The 23,093-nt window shown below is 29.6% G+C and overlaps 2 protein-coding genes across 4 annotated transcripts in view; both read right to left on the bottom strand.

Moving 5' to 3' along the window:
• The window catches only part of LOC127279862 (transcription termination factor 5, mitochondrial), a 137,073-nt gene that overhangs the window by 49,830 nt on the left and 64,150 nt on the right, over nt 1–23,093 (bottom strand). For all 3 annotated transcript variants that reach the window (XM_051302502.1, XM_051302501.1, XM_051302500.1), the window contains exon 2: nt 16,239–16,372. In XM_051302502.1, the coding sequence (XP_051158459.1) occupies nt 16,239–16,372 (134 nt within the window). The remainder of the gene's footprint in view (nt 1–16,238; nt 16,373–23,093) is intronic.
• LOC127279866 (uncharacterized) lies at nt 9,003–10,592 on the bottom strand. The gene is made up of 3 exons (XM_051302511.1): nt 10,359–10,592; nt 9,954–10,225; nt 9,003–9,849 (listed from the first exon to the last, which is right to left on the bottom strand). The coding sequence occupies exons 1-3, from the start codon at nt 10,450–10,452 to the stop codon at nt 9,718–9,720; spliced, it is 498 nt and encodes a 165-aa protein (XP_051158468.1). The 5' UTR covers nt 10,453–10,592; the 3' UTR covers nt 9,003–9,717.

Raw genomic sequence — 23,093 nt, 5'->3', positions numbered from 1 at the left:
GTTACGTTACTCGAAAATGAATTTAAGGGATAAACACAATAAAACAATTAAGACCCTTTTATACATTTATTTTATAAAAAGAAATCTCGACTTTAAAATATTGAAATAATACAGTAAGATAAGAAGATGGAACGATACATGTTTTAAAGACTTACTCTACTGCTTATTATACCGTCGCAAGCTAACGAGGGCGAGGCGTCGAGCTGCTATCCGACGGGCGGAAAAATATACACACTTATCGAAGCGCGAAAATGTCAATTGGTAGCGCACAAGAATGCACTTACGGGTCCACCGAATCTAAACAGCGCAGGCACCACACGTGCGGACTGGCCGGTCAAAAAGACAAAAATTCAATAATTTAATTTTATTTAAATTATTGGATTTTTATTAAACACGACTTTCGTTGGACTTCGTCGGCGTGAAGTATTCACTTTAAATTTTCGTCAGTCCAATTTTAATCACTATCTATGTAGTGGATTGTAAAAATTGAAAATCCGACTCACGGACGGGCTTAGTCCCGGTGTCTCAAAATCGTTTTTATGCCTCTGAAAAATTTCAGAGCTGACTCTCGAAAGAGGGTTATACTGCAATTAATTGACTTCCGCGATGTTCTTTTATAGGAACGTTTAGAGACTTCAGGTGGGAAAATTTTGTGGACTAAGGGTATTTAACACGTGATAAAGGCGTGAGCTCTGGGCCTGTTACTTTGCCAATAATGCTGAGTTTCTATTTTCTTTTAATGGTATAGCCAAATATAATAATATGCACTTGATAAAATCAAGCACGAGTTATATTGAAAAGCTTGTTTTCTCTTGGGTCTATTTTATGAATTTTCCTTGTTGGAAAATTTTTTGGTTTTAGGTATATTTACCCTTTTTTCCATTTGTAACAATTACAACTTTGATGTTGCATTGTCATAGGCATGTAAAATTGTTAGGCCCAGAATACGTAATAAAATAGTGCAGAAGAAGATGGGAGCTGAAGAATTTTTGTTCACTGAAAAGCTCATCGCGTAGATTTTATTTTAAGTATTATTTTTAATCCAAATTTTTATTTTATCTTGTATAATTTTTTTTCTTTTTCCGCGAGAAGTCCAATTTTTAATGTGGTTCCTATGCCTATTTATACTCATTTTGGACCTACAAGTGATAATAGCGTGCCTCACAAAATAAGGTATCTATTGTTATCATTTGCAATCAATAATTCCTGTAAATTTTAAATTATGAACATTGCCGTAACGTCCAACGCATTCAGGGCGCTGCCGCAATGTTCGTTAACGCACTCGCAACATTCGCAACATTACCGTTCGCTACTTTCTTTAATTTTACGTGGGTAACATTGCCGCAACGTTTAATGCGCTCAGAACGCTGCCGCAATGTTCATTAACACATTCGTAGCATTTACAGCACTAAAATTAAAGATTTTAAATTAACTATGTGAATATAATTTTTATTTTTCAATGTTATATTCAATTATGAATGCTCGTAGAAATAATATTAGAATATATGCACATATTTTTATTGGTGATATTTATGACATTTTTTTTAGATATTTGTAATAATAATAATATGTGCATATATGACATTTCAAGAATAAAGCCCGAGTCCGTTCTCGTCGCATTATGCTGAGAAGTGAATTCTATTATCAATGTATTGTATTAAAATTTACGAGAAGTAAATTTCACTACAACACAAGGAGAAAAAAAATTCAAATTTTTATGTACCATCGTGACATTTGAAAATTGCCAAAAACTACCAGTAGTAGGTATGAGTATAGTAGGTGCAACCGGAGCACGTCCAGTTAAACTTAAACTTCAAATATTAGCAAAATTCAAAATGGGAGATTGGTTAGGACAATTTGTTTTTATTATTGTACCTAAATTAAATTGCGATTGTATTATCGGTTCAGATATGTTAAAAATATTAAAAAACTAAAATTGATTTTAAAAATGATGTAATTGTTCTAATGAAAGGGAAGGAGGAATTGTCTATGGTAATGCTAAAAGAAAGAATAAATAAAATGAAAATAATATATGATTAAAATGTATCAGAAAAAGAAATTGAAAATAAAATTCAAAATGAAAATAAAATTATAAATAATTATAATGATAATAACATTCATTTTAATCAATTTGTAAATTTATAAAATGAAAATCCGGGCGTAATTAATGACGTTTTTTCTATAAAAATATATGATGATCCCCATTCTGAATTTGAGCTAACTGAAGAAGAAATAAATGAAAAAATAATTGAATGTACTTTATTAGATATAGAACAAAAAGAAAGATTTTACAAACTTATATCGCGTTATAAAAACGTATTTTTGAAAAAACCGGGTAGAATAAATATATACGAACATGAATTAGAAGTGAAAGATGACAAACCATTTTTTAAGAAAACATATCCAATACCAATTAAATTGAAAGATAGAGTAAATCAAGAATTAGAAAAATTATTAAAATTAAATGTTATAAAAAGAATGAATACAAGATTTATAAGTCTAATTTGTACTGCGTTAAAAAAGGATGGAACGATAAGATTTTGTCCAGACGAGAGAAAATTAAATGGAATTTTAGTTGAAGAATTCGAGCGTGCGGAAACTACCAAAGTTTTATTTCAACGTTGTAGTAGAGTGAAAGTGATGTCTTCATTAGATTTAGTCAGTAGTTTCTGTCAAATTCCGTTGGCTGAAGATAGTAAAAAATACACGGAATTGGATTAATATAAAAGAAACTTGTTTTAATGAAACACACCATGAAACAACCGACTTTACGCCAGTCGAATTACACCTTAACAAAAAACCTAAAAGAGCATGGGAAAATTGGTTTAACTTTCCACCGATTCCGAAAAATATGGATTATGATAGGAAATTAGAATTAGCATACGATAATATTTGTAAGAAAGGTAAAAGAAGAGCTGAAAAATTTAACCATTTCGCATAAATTAACTGAATTTAAAGTTGGTGAAAAAGTCCTTATTAAATTATTAAATAGGTCGGATAAAGAAAATAAAATCATAGCTAAATTCGTACAAATATATGTAGGTCCTTACGAAATAAAAAAAGTAGTAAAACCGGGAACATATATTTTATGGAATTCTGAAACTAAAATAGAAAAAGGAATGTACCATAGTCAAGACTTAAAAAAATACATAGAAAGACTATAATAAATAAAATAAAAACGTGTTAAGTGCAGTAAATAATAATATAAAAACATATATATAAATAAATTAAATATAATAAACATTAAATAAGTGAACAATAAACAAATTAAAATTACTTATTATATAAAATGGTTTTAAAAACAATGTGTTTAAAATACTAAAAATAGTGCAAAAGAAAACAGTCATTAAAATAAAAGTGAATAACGTGATAAGTAGTTGTATATTTCAAATCAAAAGAAGAATGAAGAGGAAATATATAAGTGATAGAGACACTAAGATTTAATTCCCTTTATTCATGTGTTAAATATAATTGTGACAATTACAATAACAATAATAAATATAATACAAGTGCGAGTTACACTCGCACTGAAATCGAGGGTTCCGTACTCGAAGCGAACTTATTTGGTATAAAAACAAATGTTTAAAAAATATGTGTTGTATGTTAAATAATATATGTGATACAAAAAGGAACAATTAAAAAAAAATTTAAGAAAATTGTTCCTCCTTTGGAATAAAAACAAAAAAAAATTTTAAATATGTGTTGTATTTCAAATAATATAAGTGATACAAAAAGGAACAATTTTGTAAAATTTAAGAAAATTGTTCCTTTTGGTATCACTTATATTACTTGAAATACAACACATATTTAAAATTTTTTTTTGTTTTTATACCAAAGGAGGAACAATTTTCTTAAATTTTTTTTTAATTGTTCCTTTTTGTATCACATATATTATTTAACATACAACACATATTTTTTGAACATTTGTTTTTATACCAAATAAGTTCGCTTCGAGTACGGAACCCTCGATTTCAGTGCGAGTGTAACTCGCACTTGTCCGATTTTATTTTATAAAAAATATTTTACTAAAAAAATATAAGAAACATAATTTTATTTCAACTCGCAATATTTTTATTGTATTTACATTTTGCGTTTTAATTGAATTTAAATCACTTAAATGAGTTAAAGAAATTTATTGATTTCTCCGCGAGGAACCCAAATTTTTATAAAATGAACATAAAGATCCCCCTATTTTATTTTAGAGTTATAATGACAAAAGAAATAAACTTAAGCAAAAAGTCCACTGTTTCCACTTCTTATCATGTTTATTAAATTATTTCTATAATCTACACATAAAAATACGTAAAAATAGTAAATTTAAAGCCCTTTAGATAAAATTTTTACCGTTATTGGGAGAAAATTCATGATTTTTTCTACAATTATCAGTTTTTTCTTGACAGCTCCAGAAAAATCAACTCCAATCATTTTCGCTATATTTTTTTTGTAATTTACACGTAAAAATACGTCAAAATATATAAATTTGAATCACTTTAGATAAACTTTTTTCGTTTTTTGCGGAAAAATACATATTTTTCTTCAAAAATTTGATAAAAATTGATCTTCAACTCCAATCGCGCTTACATTTTTTCCCTGTATTTTTCACGCAAAAATACAGTTTTACAGCAAATATGAACAGTTTGGGTTGAATATTGTGTGCGCTAGGGAGAATAAATCATTTTTTTTGAAATTTTTTATTTTTCCTTGACAACGCTATGTAAATTGATCCGAATCAAGTTCGCTATATTTTTCCTGTAATTTTAACGAAAAGATACGTAAGTGTACCAAATTTGAGCTCTGTATGTCAAAAGATGTGGCCGCTAGGTGGGGGTACATAGTCATTTTTAGGCATTTTTCGTAAAAATTCATGGTTTTTCCTTGACAACGCTATGATAATCAATTCCTATCAGGTTCTCTATATTTTTCCTGTAATCTACACGCAAAAATACATATGTGTACCAAATTTCAGCCCTCCAGATAAATTCGTGTGGCCGCTAGGGGGGGGGTACACGATTTCAAAAAAACCGCTATTAATAGGGTTCCGAACCGAGTACGGAACCTTAAAAAAAATATCAATAAAAATAATTGTTACTAATAAAAAAAATATAATAAATAAATAAATATAAAAAAAAGATATATATGGGTGATTCCACGTCAGATTTTAGTTCAAATTTTAAATTCGTCCAAAACTATTTTTTTTCATTCTTCATAGTAAAAAAACGTATACGTATACGTATTTTTTTTTTTGTGCCCAAATTTTTGAGTTATGAATTTTCAAAATTTTGGTTTTTGAAAAGTAGACCTATTTTCAACGACCTACAACTTGAAGACTATTGAATTTAGAAAAATTTCATTAAGAGAAAAAAGTTTCGATTTTTTGTCGACTTTTTAATAATGTCAAAAAAAATTATTTTTGAATTTTTATTAAAAAAAATAATAATTTTTTATAAACAAATTCATTTTTTTTCAATTTGGACATTTTTTTTTTTAATTTTTTTTTTCATTAGATACCTGAAAATAATAAAAAACGTTTGCACAAAGTTTTGGAGTGGGCCTGATGAGTTTAATAGGTGAAAATGAATTTTTAAACTCTGCGTGCAAGTTGAGCGCGCGACGTACAATCCGAATTTTGCTAGTTTAAGTAGGAGTGTTTTTTTAAAGTTAGTTTTTAATTTGTTTTTTTTATTTTATAACATATCTATTACAATTAATACTTTAAAATAATAATACTGATAATATAATTATTATTTTGTTATATATATTCAGTTTATGTTTTACGTTGAGATTTAGTACGGAACGTCGCGCTTAACTTGCACGCAGAGTTTAAAAATTCATTTTCACCCATTAAACTCATCAGGCCCACTCCAAAACTTTGTACAAACGTTTTTTATTATTTTCAGGTATCTAATGAAAAAAAAAATTAAAAAAAATGTCCAAATTGAAAAAAAATTAATTTGTTTATAAAAAATTATTATTTTTTTAATAAAAATTCAAAAATAATTTTTTTTTGACATTATTAAAAAGTCGACAAAAAATCGAAACTTTTTTCTCTTAATGAAATTTTTCTAAATTCAATAGTTTTCAAGTTGTAGGTCGTTGAAAATAGGTCTACTTTTCAAAAACCAAAATTTTGAAAATTCATAACTCAAAAATTTGGGCACCAAAAAAAAAAAAAAAAATACGTATACGTTTTTTTACTATGAAGAATGAAAAAAAATAGTTTTGGACGAATTTAAAATTTGAACTAAAATCTGACGTGGAATCACCCATATATATAATAATTCTATATTTTCAAATTTGAAACAAATAGTGCCAAAATCAAATAAATAATATAATTGGTCAATTATCTAATTATAATGGAAACCAATTATATTAACACATTAAAAATAATCAAACGAAAATAGAAATATTAAAATTAAGTAAGAAAATATAAATTTATAAAATAGTAGTGTATAAACTGTCATTTATTTGATAACATTTTGATTATTTTGAATTACTTTTGAAATTGAAGATTCGAAAAAACCCGCGTTCAATTAATATCCAATGTCGGTAAGGTAGAAAACCATATTTTCCGAATTACAAGGTAAAATTACAAACAAAACACTGTTTTCACAATATTTTTAATGCAGACGTAAGAATTAGTAAGAATAATTGTTTTTTGTTTAAATGTACGTTTCTTTAATAAATAATCATTTATTTTTGCTTTTAATTTAATTTCCCATCGTTTATGCATCCATTTAATTGCTTTTTCTTGATTAAAATCCCTACAAAAGTCGTTCGTTTCAGTGCATTTATAAGCTTATGAGCATTTCGGATACCGAAAAGTGCTTGTATCCGAGATTCTCATGGATTAGTTTACCAGATATTGATCTTGTAACCGGAATCCGCAGTTTTTGAATCTTTTATTTTTTACTGGGTGGTGTCGATCAGTGTCGGTCGTTTTGAAACTTAATGTAATAACAAGATTATTTAAGAAAACGAAAATTTTTTACTGGTGTCGATTATTGTGAAAATTAGTGTAATAAAAATAAATATCTAAGAAAACGAATATTTTGTAGTGGTGTCGGTCGTTCTGGAACTTAATGTAATAAGAAGATGTATTTAAGAAAATGAACATTTTGTAGTGGCGTCGGTCGTTCTGGAACTTAATGTAAAGACAAGATTTATTTAAGAAATCGAACATTTTGTAGTGGTGTCGGTCGAAGTCGGTCGTTCTGGAACTTAATGTAATAAGAAGATGTATTTAAGAAAATGAATATTTTGTGGTGGTGTCGGGTCTTTCTGGAACTTAATGTAATAACAAGATTATTTAAGGAATCGAAAATTTTGTACTGGTGTCGGTTGTTGTGGAAATTAGTGTAATAACAAAATATATTTAAGAAAACGTAAATTCTGTAGTCGTGTCGGTCGTTCTGGAACTCAATGTAATAAGAATATGTATTTAAGAAAAAATTTTGTGGTGATGTCGGTCGTTGTGGAAATTAGTGTAAATTGTGTAAAGATATAAATGTCCCAATTAAATAATTATTCAGGAACGTTTCGCGCTAAACATTTATTTAGGTGGGACATTTAAATCTTTGCACAATTTTCAGTAAACATTGCAATTAAATATTCTGAACATTTCAAATAAAGTTTTAGGAAAGTTTCGGTGCTGTGGGGGGAAAGGATAGTTTACCATAGTCCACATAGAGTTAGGCCAATGAACAACAAACCATCGATCAACTGAAGATTTTATGAATATTTAAGTATTTTTAATTTTTAGAAGATTATGGTTTAAAACGGCCCTTAAGCAGTCGAAACGCCATTTATTTCAAATATTTTTAATATGTCTACAAAGTATTTTTCTAATATTAAAAAAATGAAAATTAATTATGCAACAATTTTATAGATTTTTAGAAAAATTAAACAACTCGTTTTTTTGTCTAAGTACTAAACACCAACGAAAAAGGCGCGCGCAGTCTACGTCTAGTGTGTACTAAATTGCAGTTCTTATCATATACAAAAATGTAGAAGTTAAGTTTGCAATTTTTTCGAAAAAAAGACCGATTTCTTTCCTTTCTAGTTCGTAACCATCAAATCCAATCGGACTCGCTATATTTTTCCTGTAATCTACACTTGAAAATACATGTTCGTACCAAATTTCAGCATTCTATGTCAAATACTGTAGCGGAAAGGAGGAGGGACACGTAGCTGGGATGGACGCAAGAGAAACAATCTTAAACATTTTTTAACATATTTCAGGAACTACAAAACATTTTTTTAGTTTCAAAAAAGCAAATTAAAGCTCAGATTTTAAAGATTGAGATAAAAATTTGAAAACTTAAAAAATGTTCAGTTGTTCCTGAAATATGTTAAAAAATGTTCGAGCATTTTTTTCTACAACCTAGCAGCGAGGCGGCGAAAACTGATGATCGACGGCTGAGTTGTAGAAAAACATGCTAAGACCTTAAATATTGTTTTTAAAATTGTCAAATATTCCCTTATATTATTCTAGAATATGCACGCACGTCAGGCGTACGGACAATTTCTGTCGGTAGTGTATGTTTTGAATAGAAATTATTTTTAATATTCAACATCTGATGTCATTCATTAATAATTTTAGAAAAATATTTTATTGAATGTTAAGTAATAATCACTATTTTAATTTATTGAATCATGCTTGATAGATAAATAGAGACAGGAATTTTATGCTTTTAATAAAGAAAATTTATGCCTGCAAAAAACTTGCATTTAAGCTCTAATCATGCTTCAAATAATGTAAATTATGCTATAATTGTACTATTAAGAGCGCTAACTTATGCTTTAATTATGCTTTTGGTGATAATAAATTTTAACTTATGCTTAATTTGACTAAATATACGTAATACATTTTTAATTGAGTTATTAAAACAAAAAAGTATCTACAATTTTAGATTACAATAAGGAAATGGAATGCATGGAAGTGAATGTTTATAAAACAAAAAATTTTAATCTGTTAAAGACGTTTACTCTTTATAAAAAAAATTAAGTTAGATACATTTAGTTATAGTCTTATAATTCACAAACAGTCTTGAAAATATAAACTTTTTGTAATTTAACATTATAAGTATTATTTAAGACGCACTTATTTAGGATCATTGAAGTAAAGAGAAAACATCAATTCTCCATTTCCTTCTAATAGTCTGCACTGCTTTTGAGAACCAACGTCATTATATGACGAGAAACCACGTTTTAGTTTCTTCAGCTAGTACAGACTTATCATCCGTCGCCGTTTTTACAACCTTGAAATAAGCATACAATTCTCTAATCTCTGCGTAGAATCGGTGAGCGGTTGGATATTTTGATCCCTCAAGTAATAACACTAAATCGTCAACTGGAACTGTTAGTCCTTAACAAATGTTGCTTCTGCTTAAATAATCGAAATATCTTTTGTACTAAGACGCTTAAAATAATTCATGGCCTCTATTTCCCCACTTAGAGTTTTTGCGTAAGCTGACACATCTACTACATATTCGCATACGTAAACAGCAGCATGTTTCCACGAGCTACACCTTGTGATAACTGGAAGTGGGAAAAAGTTTGGTACCTTTTCTTAGGTAAAACGGTACTTATCTTTCAGATAGTTCATGTACATATTTTTTCGCTTTCTTGAATTTTTGAACATTTCTTTGACATTTTTACACATTCATTGAGTCGTGACAACTTATTACTATTTTTACAAATCTTATCCAACTTATGGTCCTAATATTGAATGTGTTCAAATGAAGTGTTTAAGAGTTCCTTAAGCAAACGCACACAAAGGTTCATATAAGGTGCACTGTCAGTTGAAATTGCAATCACGTTTTCAAAATTAACATCATACTTATTAAGAGCCTGCAAAAAATCAAAACTATAAATAAAAACATATAAATGATTATTTTTAAATGTTAATTAAGTCTAATGAAAAAATGTTTTCAGTTTTAAAATTATTAACTTACCTGTATAATTGGTTTAGAACACGAATCGTCTGTGCAAATTTGTAAGACATTTACTGCAGCTACAACATTCAGAGGTTCAACGTGTGTCCCAGAAAGCAAAATGCGAAACAGAATTTGAAATACGGCTTCACATTTTCGATTAGTGGTTTCATCACATAGTATAACGATTTGCTTTTCCTTTAATAATTTTGTAATTTCGTGGTCACACTTTATCTTTACTTGCAGTAAATATTTTTCCCTTTGCCACTTTGCACTTACAATATTTCCACCTCCTATCACGTACAAAAGTATGAATTTATCATTGTAATTACGAGATTTAAGATTATAAACTTACAAAACAAAACATTCGAAATTAAATATAAAACGAAAATTACAAAAATATTTTACAATGTTAATCTAGCCTACCTTTTACATTTTCATTTAACCATTCTCGGAAAGCAGGGTGATCCAGTTTTTCAAGAGGAATATTAGTTTTTAACAAAGCATGAACAGTATTCATGTTGAGGTAATGTTTGAAGTCGTCATTTTCTTTGCTTGATCGAAACTGTCGTCCAATATCACTTGAAGCTGAATATTATTATTATTTGAAACACTTTTTTCAGAGTGGCATTTTGAATTGCAATGATTAATTATTGTAGATCTTTTGTCCCAAATAATAGTTCAGTTACAATATTTACACATCATTATCAAAGATTTCGAGACAGAAACATAGAGTCCTTCTTGTTTAAACTCACCCGCACGATCATAAATTGAAACTTTTTTTACTTCTTTTAGCACTCATTGCTGTCGTAGGCTTAGTTTTAGGTAACACACACCAGAAACGTGAAAAAGTTAAATTAATAATTGCAGTTGAAGTATTCACAAAATGCTGACTTTTGGGAAACACATAGTCTAAGATCCGAATAGGAACCGTTCTAAAAACTAAAATAGCGATCAGTTTTATAAATATTGGTAAAATGTAATATACATCAATCGATTCGTTTTCATGCCGGGAATACAGTTTTGACAAAGTTTATTAAAAATTTTCATGAAGAAAAAAGTTTTTTCAAAACATACAAAAATTTTTTTTTTCAAAAATTAAAAAATTTATTGATTTTAAGTAAAATATAGACTTTAAATAGGTTAATCAATTCGTTTTAATGCGAGAAATCTGTTTTTTGAACAAAAAAATTATTTTTACAGTGTTAAGAAATTTTTGGTTAAAAAACGTATTTTCGAATTTTCGAAAAAGTGTCATAAAAAAATTATCTGGATATTTTTGGAAATCCTTGTGTCTGATTTTAAATATTGATGACTGCAATAAGCCTACAAAATTTCAGAACAATCCATCGAAGAGTGTTGGAGATAATGTGTACACAAGATTTTGTGACATATACACACACATATTCATATGGACATTTGTTTAAAACTTCAAATATATGGATTCTAGATAAAAATAAGCCCATGCAACCCATTTTTAAAAAATCGAAAATCGTCACGAATACAAAGCTTCCTCGAGAGGAGAGGAAGCTAAAAGGAATAACTGCACTTTTAAATTTCAGTAAGAAAAATATGTTACAGTTTTAACCTCCTTTTCAAAAATGACAGTATATTATCTTGTCCAGAGGTCTAAGAGTTTTTTTTCGCGATATCACAAAAACAACTATATGTATATTTGTCCATGCATCTGTCAGAGTGCCTACTTTATTTTCCTATTCAAATTCCCGGATATTCGATTTCAAAATATTTAAATTTCATTTACTAACAAATGAATTATTAAACAACAATGCCTTTGACTTTAATTTAATTTTAATGTAGGGGAGACTGGGGCAAAGCGGCCATGTTAACAGTTTTAAGGCTCTAGTAACTAAAGAAACTAATGAAAAACCTTTTATAATAGTTTCTTGGAAAGGTCATCTAATTGCACAACTTTTTCCTAGAGACACATGTACCTTAAAATGTATTGTTTAGCTGCTGCATCAATTTTAATAAAATTTGCAAACTGGCTGGTTTGCCCTACTCCTAAGGTAAATCGTCCACCCTTCTGGGGCAAACCGGTCAGTTTATTTATTTTTGTTTGTTTAGAGAATTAATTGTAAGGAAAACGTCACTAAATATAAAAAATCAATAAACAATCTACCGTTACTCTGCAAGCAGTTTTATTGGCTTATTAATTACTAAATTTAAAAAATAAATATTAATTATAAAATGACAACTTACAATACTTTATTATAAAAACAACACAGAAAAAAAATGGTAAAAAGTGATTGTGGGTAGAGGGTAAAATGCGTTTAGGTACAGGGTAAAAGGTAATATTGTGATGGGTAAAAATGTTACCAAAATATTACTAGAAAGATGGATGCAATTTTTCAATCTGACTAATTGAAACATAAAATACGTGTTTTCATGGATTTATAACTTAATGAAAAACTTACAAAATGTATTTTTAAGATGAAAAATCCTGAAAATGTTGTAAATTTAATAAATTTAATTATTTTTGTAAAGAAAATGTGTTTGCCAACAATGCCAGCTGACACTTGTAAACAAACAGGTTTGGGAAGCAAGTGTTCAAAACCAGAGTTGGGAACGATAAAAAACTTGTCCAACAATAATTTTCGTAAAGCATATTATTAAATATATTGTTTTACAAAAACAAAAATCTTATAGATAAATAAAAAATGTTATAAATAAATAAATATTTTTAGGTTCATTAATTAAATTTATTAGATAAACCATAAAAGATAATCAATTACTACAAATTTTCTCAGGAATGCACAAAAAGATGCGCACAGATATATGGCGCGAAATTCAAATAATGTCAATTTAAAAAATCAATAATTTAATTTTTTCTCCATTTTTAATTCTTAGATTTTTTATAAAACAATATATTTAATAATATGCTTTACGAAAATTATTGTTGAACAAGTTTTTTATCGTTCCCAACTCTGGTTTTGAAGACTTGCTTCCCAAACCTGTTTGTTTACAAGTGTCAGCTGGCATTGTTGGCAAACACATTTTCTTTACAAAAATAATTAAATTTATTAAATTTACAACATTTTCAGGATTTTTCATCTTAAAAACACATTTTGTAAGTTTTTCATTAAGTTATAAATCCATGAAAACACGTATTTTATGTTTCAATTAGTCAGATTGAAAAATTGCATCCATCTTTCTAGTAATATTTTGGTAACATTTTTACCCATCACAATATTACCTTTTACCCTGTACCTAAACGCATTTTACCCTCTACCCACAATCACTTTTTACCATTTTTTTTTCTGTGAAAATTCATTAATATTTATAACAATATGTACAATGTATTCTGCTAATAGCACCAGTAATTCATTGTACGGCCCTGAGTGTTTATAGTATTCCCCGTCAAGGAAGTTTTTCCGTAGAGCGGACTAAGACTAATGCCGTACACTCTTGGAAGTTTCCAGTGTACATAATTATAAAAACATTTATATAGAAGATTTCCAAATCTCACGTTTACCTTGTAATAGAGCGTCCCACTTCCATAACTCGTTCGACGCTCGGACGCACACTCTACTGGTTGTCGGGTAGCATCAAGTGAGCCATTGACGCTCGCTGCTACCCGACTGCCAATAGAGCGTGCGTCTGAGCGTCGAACAAGTTATAGAATTGGGACGCTCAATTATGGTTCTTACAAAACTGGAAACAATGTAATATAAAAATATATTTCGCCAACGATAAAATTATCCGTACTTATTGACAGGAATGAAACGAAACAGTAATTTACATATTACGTCAACTTTCGTTTTGAACCTTTAACTAAAATGTAATTTACATATTCAGCACGGTGAGCTTGGACAAAGTTCATCCCAAAAGTTCTTGCTCATTTAATTTTTTTTCTCATATCGTTTGAGTGATGCCAAGCGATAAATTTAAGACTAAAACGAAAAAACTTTATCCATAAAATTTTAAATAAAATCATTTTTTTTATTTTTTTATGATTATTGTATGCAGTTTTATCAAATTAAGATCTACAAATTTCAGTTTGCCTTCAGATCTTCGTATTGACATTGAGGAAAACATGCTCGAACCTTTTTAACATATTTCAGGAATCACAAAACATTTTTTAAGTTTCAAAAATGCAAATTAAAGATAAGACCTTAAAGATTATGTTGTAAAATTGTCAAATTTTTCCATACATTATTCTAGATTATGGCGGGAGTCAAAAACATTAGTACGAAAGTAAGAAAATTGCATAATTTTTTCTTGAAATCTTTTCGGTGTTAAAAATACCAAAAAAAATGAAAAAAATTTTCTTGGTGTACATTCAGAAGCAGAATTATATCAGCTTTCCAACCATTTAAGTTAGAAGTTTCTAACTTTTTTCTAACTTAAAATATCTTGCTTTAAAGTCAGCACTAAATTTCCACTCCACGCATGTCAGCCGTACCGAAAATTTCCGACGGAAGTGTATTTATAAAGCATACATTGTACTTGCAAAAAGTACGCTCCATGAGCGCGTGACTTTTATATTGTACCCCGTTTTTTGATATGTTACCAAAGTTTCCAACCAAAATAATACTTTCCATAGCATTTCTACATACATCTACTACAAGAATATGCAGTTTTTAGAAAATCGATTTTTTTGAAAAAATATGTGGTACTAACCCCTTAAATAGATAAATATAAATTCTTGTTAATCGGCCTTCTGACACTTTTATAAAATTTAACTTTTCTAAATTGAAGTGAATATTAATCAATAGTGTTATTGTTAAATTCTGTCTAATTAATCACAGTAGTCCTCAAGCATCGCCAGGTCTTACTAAAATGGATCCAAAAATTTACTGAACAAGCTTTTAGAGGACTGTTCCTAGATGTAAAAACTGTTTTTTTATAAAATCCTAGCTGATCGTTTTTTCGAAAAAACTCAAAATTATGTTTTATGATTCTTAATATTAATATTTTGATTTATTCTTTAGAATAATCGGCCACTATATCTATAATATAATTATAATACCACCTTTAGCTTACCCCAGGACCAACGACGTGGATGTAGTGGTATAATAGTCACATTTTTCTTTTAAGTTTTTTTGTTTTTTTTTTTTGTCTTTTTTTATAAATGAACCTTCTAAACCTTAATTTAAATATGCATTGATGAAAACTCGACAACTGCCTTCTTCAGCCTCAATGAATAGGAAGAGTCAGTAATAATATTAATCTTGTACCTCTCCCAGAATTTTAAAAACTCGCGGTGGATTAATTCACCTGCTTGCTCAGACCATGTGCATAGCCAAGTATTATTTAAAAACTGCAATGAGTCTTTTAAATGTGCCAAGAGTACATGAATTTTTAACGTCTCTGAAATTTGTAAGCTCAATGGAAATTTTTCATCATTTAAATTAAAACTATTGTTGATAATTTTTTTAATTAGATTAGTTAACTTTTCGTTTTTGGTTTTAGTTTTTTTGGTTTAGTTATTTTCCATAAAATAATAATTAATATTTAATAATGATCAAAATTCTCCAACAAATGAGAAGGAATCTGATGTTTCTGTCGAGGATCCAATAGCCTAACTAAAAATTGGATTATTTGTTTACAAAATGACATGTTTTAAACATTTTCAATGTCAGCGTCTTAGCAAACACAATTAGGTGTTTTTTAGTCTAATATAGAGTTACATTCAAAATTTTATTACGTTAAATTTTTAATGCGTATTTTCTACTATTATTTATTTTAAATAATATTGGGATTTAGCGATTTTCAATACTAGAATAATTTTTTAAGAATACATAAATTTAAGTATTGTGTTTTAGTGAATTTAAGTAACATTTAAAATGTTATTCCGTTCTATTTTCAGTAGAAAATCATTCCAAAAATACTTAATGTAAATCATTTCATGCAATGTAAAGCTATATTTATATTTTTGATCCCTGGGATATCCTTTTGTTGTGTGGGAAATGACATGTTACAAAAATGTCATTTGACATAAATGACATTTATGAAAATTGTCATTTGACAATAATGTATAATACAATAATAATAATGTATAATGTACTGAATATAAATATTGAAGATAAAAATCAAATAAATGATATATATATATTTTTCTATATTATCTCAATTTCTATTCATTTTAGAATAACCATGCACGAACCAATTGGTTCTAATACAATTTCGTGGCCGAAGTCCCCCTTACGATCTGGCAGATTATGAATCTCTAACAATAGTTATACAATTTTCTGAGCAAGGTATAGTTGATAAATAGCATTTGATAAAAACAAAATTTATTGACATATGTCAATAATATTTAAAAAAAGAGTAATAAAACTTTACCTTACTACATTGTAATCGTTGAGGTCAACTGATCCACACTCTTGGAGTATACTGATATTATGCTGTAATCTTAATGGCGGCAAGGATAACAATCTCGCAGTATAATTTGGGGACATAAAGTTTATCTTGGACTCCTGAAAAATATTTTATATGCTAAAAAAAACCGAATATATTAAAATTAAATGAACTTTTAACATTTTAACAGTAATATTTCTGTCAAATCTTTTCAGAGTGTTCCTAGCAGCAGAAAATTCAAATTTAATCAAGTCAAGTGATGACAAAAATTAATTAACTAAAGAAATTTTTATTAATGGGAGATTACAGTGATTTTTTTCAAAAAGTCGAAATATTTTTTTTCATTTTTGGTTACTATGACTATATAAGAACACGGAAAAAATAGTTTAAAGTATTTCCATGGTCTAGAACTGATATAAATTGAGAATCAATATGCAACAACTCACCGAACGAGCGAACGCACGCGTTTATTCCTGTTGCGTAGCAGTAAACGGCTCAGAGGCACTCACTGCTACTTGACTGGCAATAGATTACTTGAAAATGATATTTTAGAAGCCAAAGAAGGATCTATGTATATAGCCAGTATCGCCAATTAAGTAAGAATCACTTTTTTGCTTAATTTCTACTTAAAAAACTTTAAATTGGGTTTTTCTCAAAACTGCATATTTTCAACTTTGTCACACTCTCATTTTAAAAATTATTCAACCAATTTCGGCAGCCATTTTTTATTAGATTGTTTATACAAAAAAAGAAACAAAAATTGTTTTCGACTTTTTAAAATGTATATTTTATCATAAGAAAATTGTAACTAATAAATATTTTTTTTACTATAAAAAAAATCTTTGAAAAAAACCTCAAAATCACCGTAATCTCCCCTTGATTAATACTTCAGTTTAATGAGCAGGACAGACAAATTCCCTTTTAAATTTAATTACCCTATACGTTTAGTGTGAAAGTGCAGGCAACAAAAACAAACCTTAAAAAACAAAAAAAGTTGTCATTTCTTTCAAAATTTTAGCAGCTTTTAGGAAACTAAAAGAAAAACAATTTCCATTTTTTAAATTTATTAACAATATTCAGTATTAAAATGACTCTGTGGGGAAAATCATGAGATTAGAAATGATGAGATTAGAAATGATGAGTGATGGAAAGAGTGATAAGAAGGGGGTTAGTCTCCACTGAGCCATGTAAGAAGGAAGATTCCACGGAAGATTTATTTCTGTTTTAATAAATGTAATTGCTTAGTAAATTATATTTGAACGTAGATTTTATTTGTGACACTTCATATAGCTCACTTGTTTAAATTCAAATGTTTGTCTTTCAAGATTGTTTAATTTTTTAGATACAGAACCTTCAAGAGTTTTTAACAGCACATTACCGTTGCCAGTATCCAATAAATGTTTTTTTCAAGATTTTTCATTTTATTTTCGAAAGCTCTCAAACCAGCATCGATTTCACCAATAATTTCTACGTTTCTATATGATAAATTTTGATTTATTTGTCTTTCAAGATATTTTAATTTTTCTCCCATAGAGTCTTCAAGATTTTATAAAAACACATTACCGTTATCAATATCTAGAAAATTTTGATTTTTTTGTTTCTTCAGATTTTGTAGTTTATCTTTTACAGAAGATTCAAGAATTTTTAATAATACGTTATTGTTTTCAATATCTAATCTTTGATTGTTCCCATTTCCCAATATAGAGTGCGCTAATATGTATGATCCCGCCCTTTCGTATTAGTATTCGCTTGCCAGATACACATGCAACTCCTCTCTCATTCCCTCTGAATTAAACTCCTCCTCTGAATATACATTGTTTCATTTATTTACGACATTACAATTTTGGCGACGAGTATGCACCTATCGTTATCGAACTGAAAGAACTTGCTGCTTCTGCAGACTGTGCTCTCCGTGCAGCTATTGACTGAAAACTAGGGTATTCATACATATGTCTCTCTACTTTTCGCCGTGACAGGTTAGCAAAATGATTGAAGAAGAATTCAAAGATAAACTTGCCGAGGTCACCCAAAGGCAGGCAAAACTGGTGGCAACGTCCACTAAAAGGGAAACCTCTTGATCAGGGTCGGAAGTGACTCGGACAAGGTAGCTTTTACCGCCGAGGTGATCAAAACTGTTGGCAGCATGGGTAAGGTGCAGATGGTGGATTGGAAGGTTACACTCGAGATCCGCGACCTGGATTCCTTACCCATGAAGCAGAAGTCCAGGAATCGCTGGAACGAGAATTCGGAAAGTCAGGAAACAGGAAGGTGACGGTCTTAGGACCCAACAAGCGAGGGATGACGCTCGCAGTTGTTGACACCGACCAAGAATAGGCTGCCAGACTGGATGAATTGGGGAGCATAAAGATTGGCTTTATGTGCTGCCAAATAAGAAACAGACCCATGGTCCTCTGGTGTTACCGATGCCTGGGTTACGGCCATCTAGCGAGAAGCTGCAAGGAAGCAGACAGATCGACTGCGTGCTTTAAGTGCGGGGAAGCCGATCATAAGTTTGCAGATTGCAAAAGCAGCCCCAGTTGCTTCTTGTGCAAAGCACACTTCCACGGCGCTGGAAGTGGAGCATGCAGAGTCTTAAGTTCAGCCCTCGAGGAAGCCAAGCAGACTCTCGCATAACCAAAGCCAAGTAGGTCAGTAAGATCGGCAACGGCAAGGGTCGCGATAGCGAGATCCCAGGGACCTTCACCTACGAAGTTTAAAGCTTGACGGTAGCTCCGTAATGTGAGGATTAGTCCAGCCAAAGAGTTCGGTTTTTAATGGCTCAACTAGAACAAAAACGGTCATCCCCACATAACCTCGCAGCACCGGGCTCCAGATATCTGCCTTGGATACCAAGGGTTATGCAGATTTTCCACTTCCCTCGTAAAAAAATTCAAATGTTTGTACCTAACAATAATTTTAACTAACGGTTTATAAAAAAAAGTATTCAAATAAATTACAAAAAGTGTTACTAAAACTTTTGAAATAACCCAAAATTCCTTCCAGCACTTGGCGTATAAATTATCTACATAGTGTGTAGACTAAATGCAGAAAAGATTTTATATAAATAAAACAATTAAAAACATTTTTTAGTATTTTTTATAAAAAAAACCAACTTTCATGACTCATGAGTATAATAGCCCCAAACAACGGGGATAATATACCCCCCTATTGAATCTCTGAATTTTTTAAGAATTTTTATAGGATGCCATATAAATACTTATAGGAAAATGAAATAGGATTGAATATAGGAAATGACTTAGGAATTATCATATATGTAACGCTCCGCAACAAAGTTACCTAAGCTCCTAAAAATATTTGGGCCGAAACGTTTACTATAATTGAGCATTAATTATTTGGACCCTCAAGCCTATTCAACAAAATCCTACTATTTATTTTTTTTACTATATGGGGCACAATCTTTTTCCCTATTCTCATCATAAGAACATTTATTTCGAAAGCTCATATTGAGCAAAAGTCTACTTGATTCGCCAAGTATAGATTCTAGAAAAAATTGTTATTTCAATGTAAGTGGTGACTTTGCTTAGAAGTATAGTAAGGAGACGCATCAATGACAACCCTACTACTTATGAATAGAGACTGAAACTTTATGCTTCAGCATAGAAGCATAAATTTCGAAAATGTTATCTAATATTAAAATTTACATTAAAAAGTATTAATTGACAATAATAATTTCAATTTGCAAAAGCATTGAAAAGCATAAATTAGACTTTAAAGCAGCATAATCAAGTCTGAGCATATATGCCGCATAATTTAGTCATTTTTTTCTTTTTTTTCTGCACAATATCAAACTCACTATCAGAAATAATATAATATTCACAGAATATTGAAGTATTTTTATAATATTGTATTTCAAAATATTTTACTTATGAAAATTGAAAATTTAACTTTTTCACGTTTCTGGTGTGTGTTACCTAAAACTAAGACTACGACAGCAATAAGTGCTAATAGAAGTAAAAAAGTTTCAATTTATGATCGCGCGGGTGAGTTTAAACAAGAAGAACTCTATGTTTCTGACTCGAAATCTTTGATAATGATGTGTAAATATTGTAACTGTACTATTACTTGGGATAAAAGATCTACAATAATTAATCGTTGCAATTCAAAATCCCACTCTGGTAAAAAGTATTGCAAATAATAATAATGTTCAGCTTCAAGTGATATTGGAAGACAGTTTCGATCAAGCAAAGAAAATGACGACTTCAAACATTACCTCAACATGAATACTGTTCAAGCTTTTTTAAAAACTAATATTCCTCTTGAAAAACTGGATCACCCCGCTTTCCGAGAATGGTTAAATGAAAATGTAAAAGGTAGGCTAGAGTAAAATTGTAAAATATTCTTGTAATTTTCGTGTCACATTTAATTTCGAATGTTTTGTTTTGTAAGTTTACAATCTTAAATTTCTTAATTACAATGGTAAATTTATACTTTTGTACGTGATAGGAGGTAAAAATATTGTAAATACAAAGAGGCAAAGGGAAAAATATTTACTGCAAGTAAAGAAAAAGTATGACCATGAAATTACAGAATTATTAAAGGAAAAGCAAATCGTTATACTATGTCATGAAACCACTATTCGAAAGGGTGAAGTCGTATTTCAGCTGCAGTAAATGTCTTACAAAGTTGCACAGGCGATTCGTGTTCTAAAGCAATTAAACAGGTATGTTAATAATTTTAAAACTGAAAAAATTTTTCCATTAAACTTTATTAACATTTAAAAATAGTCATTTATATGTTTCTTTTTAAAATTTTGATTTTTTGTAGGCTCTTAATAAGTATGATGTTAATTTTGAAAATGTGATTTCAATTTCAACTGACAGTGAATAATAGTATAGCAAGGCCGGTTTTGGGACAGGTTCTGATCTTCACAAATCTTCACAAAAGTACCAGCAGTCGGTAACTGATCAGTCGATAATGCAGATTTCTACTTTATCAGCAGTCGGTAAGGTAGGAATCTGACAAAACATTTCGACTTGGCCGATAAGGCAGGAAACTGTTTTACCGACCAAACATTGAAGTTAGTTTAACGACCACTCAATAGATGGAAATTGAAATCATCTAAATTTAATACATTTTGTGTATAGCTTTCTAGCCATTTTTGTTTCTCTAAACCTTTTACATAAACTGTTCGTGTACCCATTCATATTTCATTCAGAATTGGTTGTAAATCTTCATAGGGTATGTCACCAGCATTCCAATCAATACCATGATAATTAAATGCAGTCCATCGATTTTGACTCTTGCATCTTCTCGGTAGGCGGCTCCAGGCATATGGCGGCTCGAAGCGGAACACCAATGGATGAGCATCTTCTTGAAGTGGGATGATTGCTAGCTCTTTTATGATAAACTCGTTATAGGGTCTTTTGAAGCACTGGAAATCTACGACGTACGCCATGGTATGTATAACAGATGAATGACTTTAGCCTCTAAGAGTTGCTCTATTTATACTCTTTTACCCCCACCCTTTACGATGCTTTCTTCACAACATTACTGATGGGTGTGTATTGAATAATTCGATCATGAATAATTAAACAATAAGCTTCTGTATTGTCTGGGAAATTTTCACTAGATTCAAATTCTAGTTTCACATCCACAGAAGCTTGTTTAAGAAATTCATTTTGCTTGGAGCAATCTATGACAGCTAATGGTGCATAATCTTTAAATTCATTCCTGGACAGTAAAGGCTCAGGATCTTTATTATAGTATGATGATTGAAAATTACAATACATCTCATAGAGAATTGAAAATTGATTTTGATTAAAATTTAAATTACTATAAGGATAGTATTGTAAATTTAAAAACAGTTTTACATTTATGAGATTACAGCTATCAAAAGTATTTGCATATCTTCCAGGATGATCTTTTTAATTTATTTGTAATCCAAGGATTACATATCGAGGTTTCTCAACCTGCGTTGAAGTTTTTACAGGCCATACATGTTTTTGAGTAGTAGGTTACAGAGGGTATTCATACATATCCCACGATCTGAAGCGAATAGATATAAGAGGATCTTTTTCCACAAATTTTAATAATTCAATTTTTTGACGATCTCCAAGGAATAGATATGGTATCAACCATTTCACTTTATTAATTATAATCTTAAATTGCTCATGCTCTTCAGTTGCCGTAATATCAACTATAGCATTAAGATCTGTACGAGATCTTGTGAGGATAAGTTCATGTTTTGCATTAACAACAATCTTTCGATAGTTTTTGGCAAATCCAAAAATCATGTTTAATAGTATGTTTACATCAAAATAACCATTCGGATTGGTTATTCTAAGATCATCATCGAATTCAAGATATCCAGCATTTTCATCATAAATTAATTGATTGGGTGTATGAGAAACATAGGCTTTCATAGTGGTTGTGAGACCAACATTTTTACAGCGATCAATTTCCACTCCACTCAATTCATAACGAATCTCATTGAATAAAAAACTAACGCTATTACTAATTAACTTTGTATTAGTTACATTAGTAATATTAGCTTTTACTAATCTTTCTGTTACGTGTAATGTACTTTTTGAGGGTAGAATGTATTGATCTTGATTTTAAACTGGAATTCGAATTTCATCACCATTATTATATGCTGGTGAATTGTAGGGTTAGTGAAAATGAATCTCATAGCGTGCTAGAGAATCATCAAATTTAAGTGGTCTAAGAATGTTTACAATATCTTCCATTTCTTTTATAGAAACAACAGCAAATAAAAAATATATTTTTATGATTAGTTTTCTTTTCTTCGTTTGTTTTCTTGCTAAACTCGTAGACCGAGCTACTTTAGGAAACGTATGTTCTGAGGTGTTAGCCTCTTGC

This window comes from Leptopilina boulardi, unplaced genomic scaffold, assembly GCF_019393585.1.
Source record: "Leptopilina boulardi isolate dan_hultmark-lab unplaced genomic scaffold, ZJU_Lbou_2.1 LbouV2_224, whole genome shotgun sequence".
Taxonomy (NCBI): Eukaryota; Metazoa; Arthropoda; class Insecta; order Hymenoptera; family Figitidae; genus Leptopilina; species Leptopilina boulardi.
The sequence above is the reverse complement of the archived record's forward strand: the minus strand, read 5'-3'. Positions and strand labels throughout refer to the sequence as shown.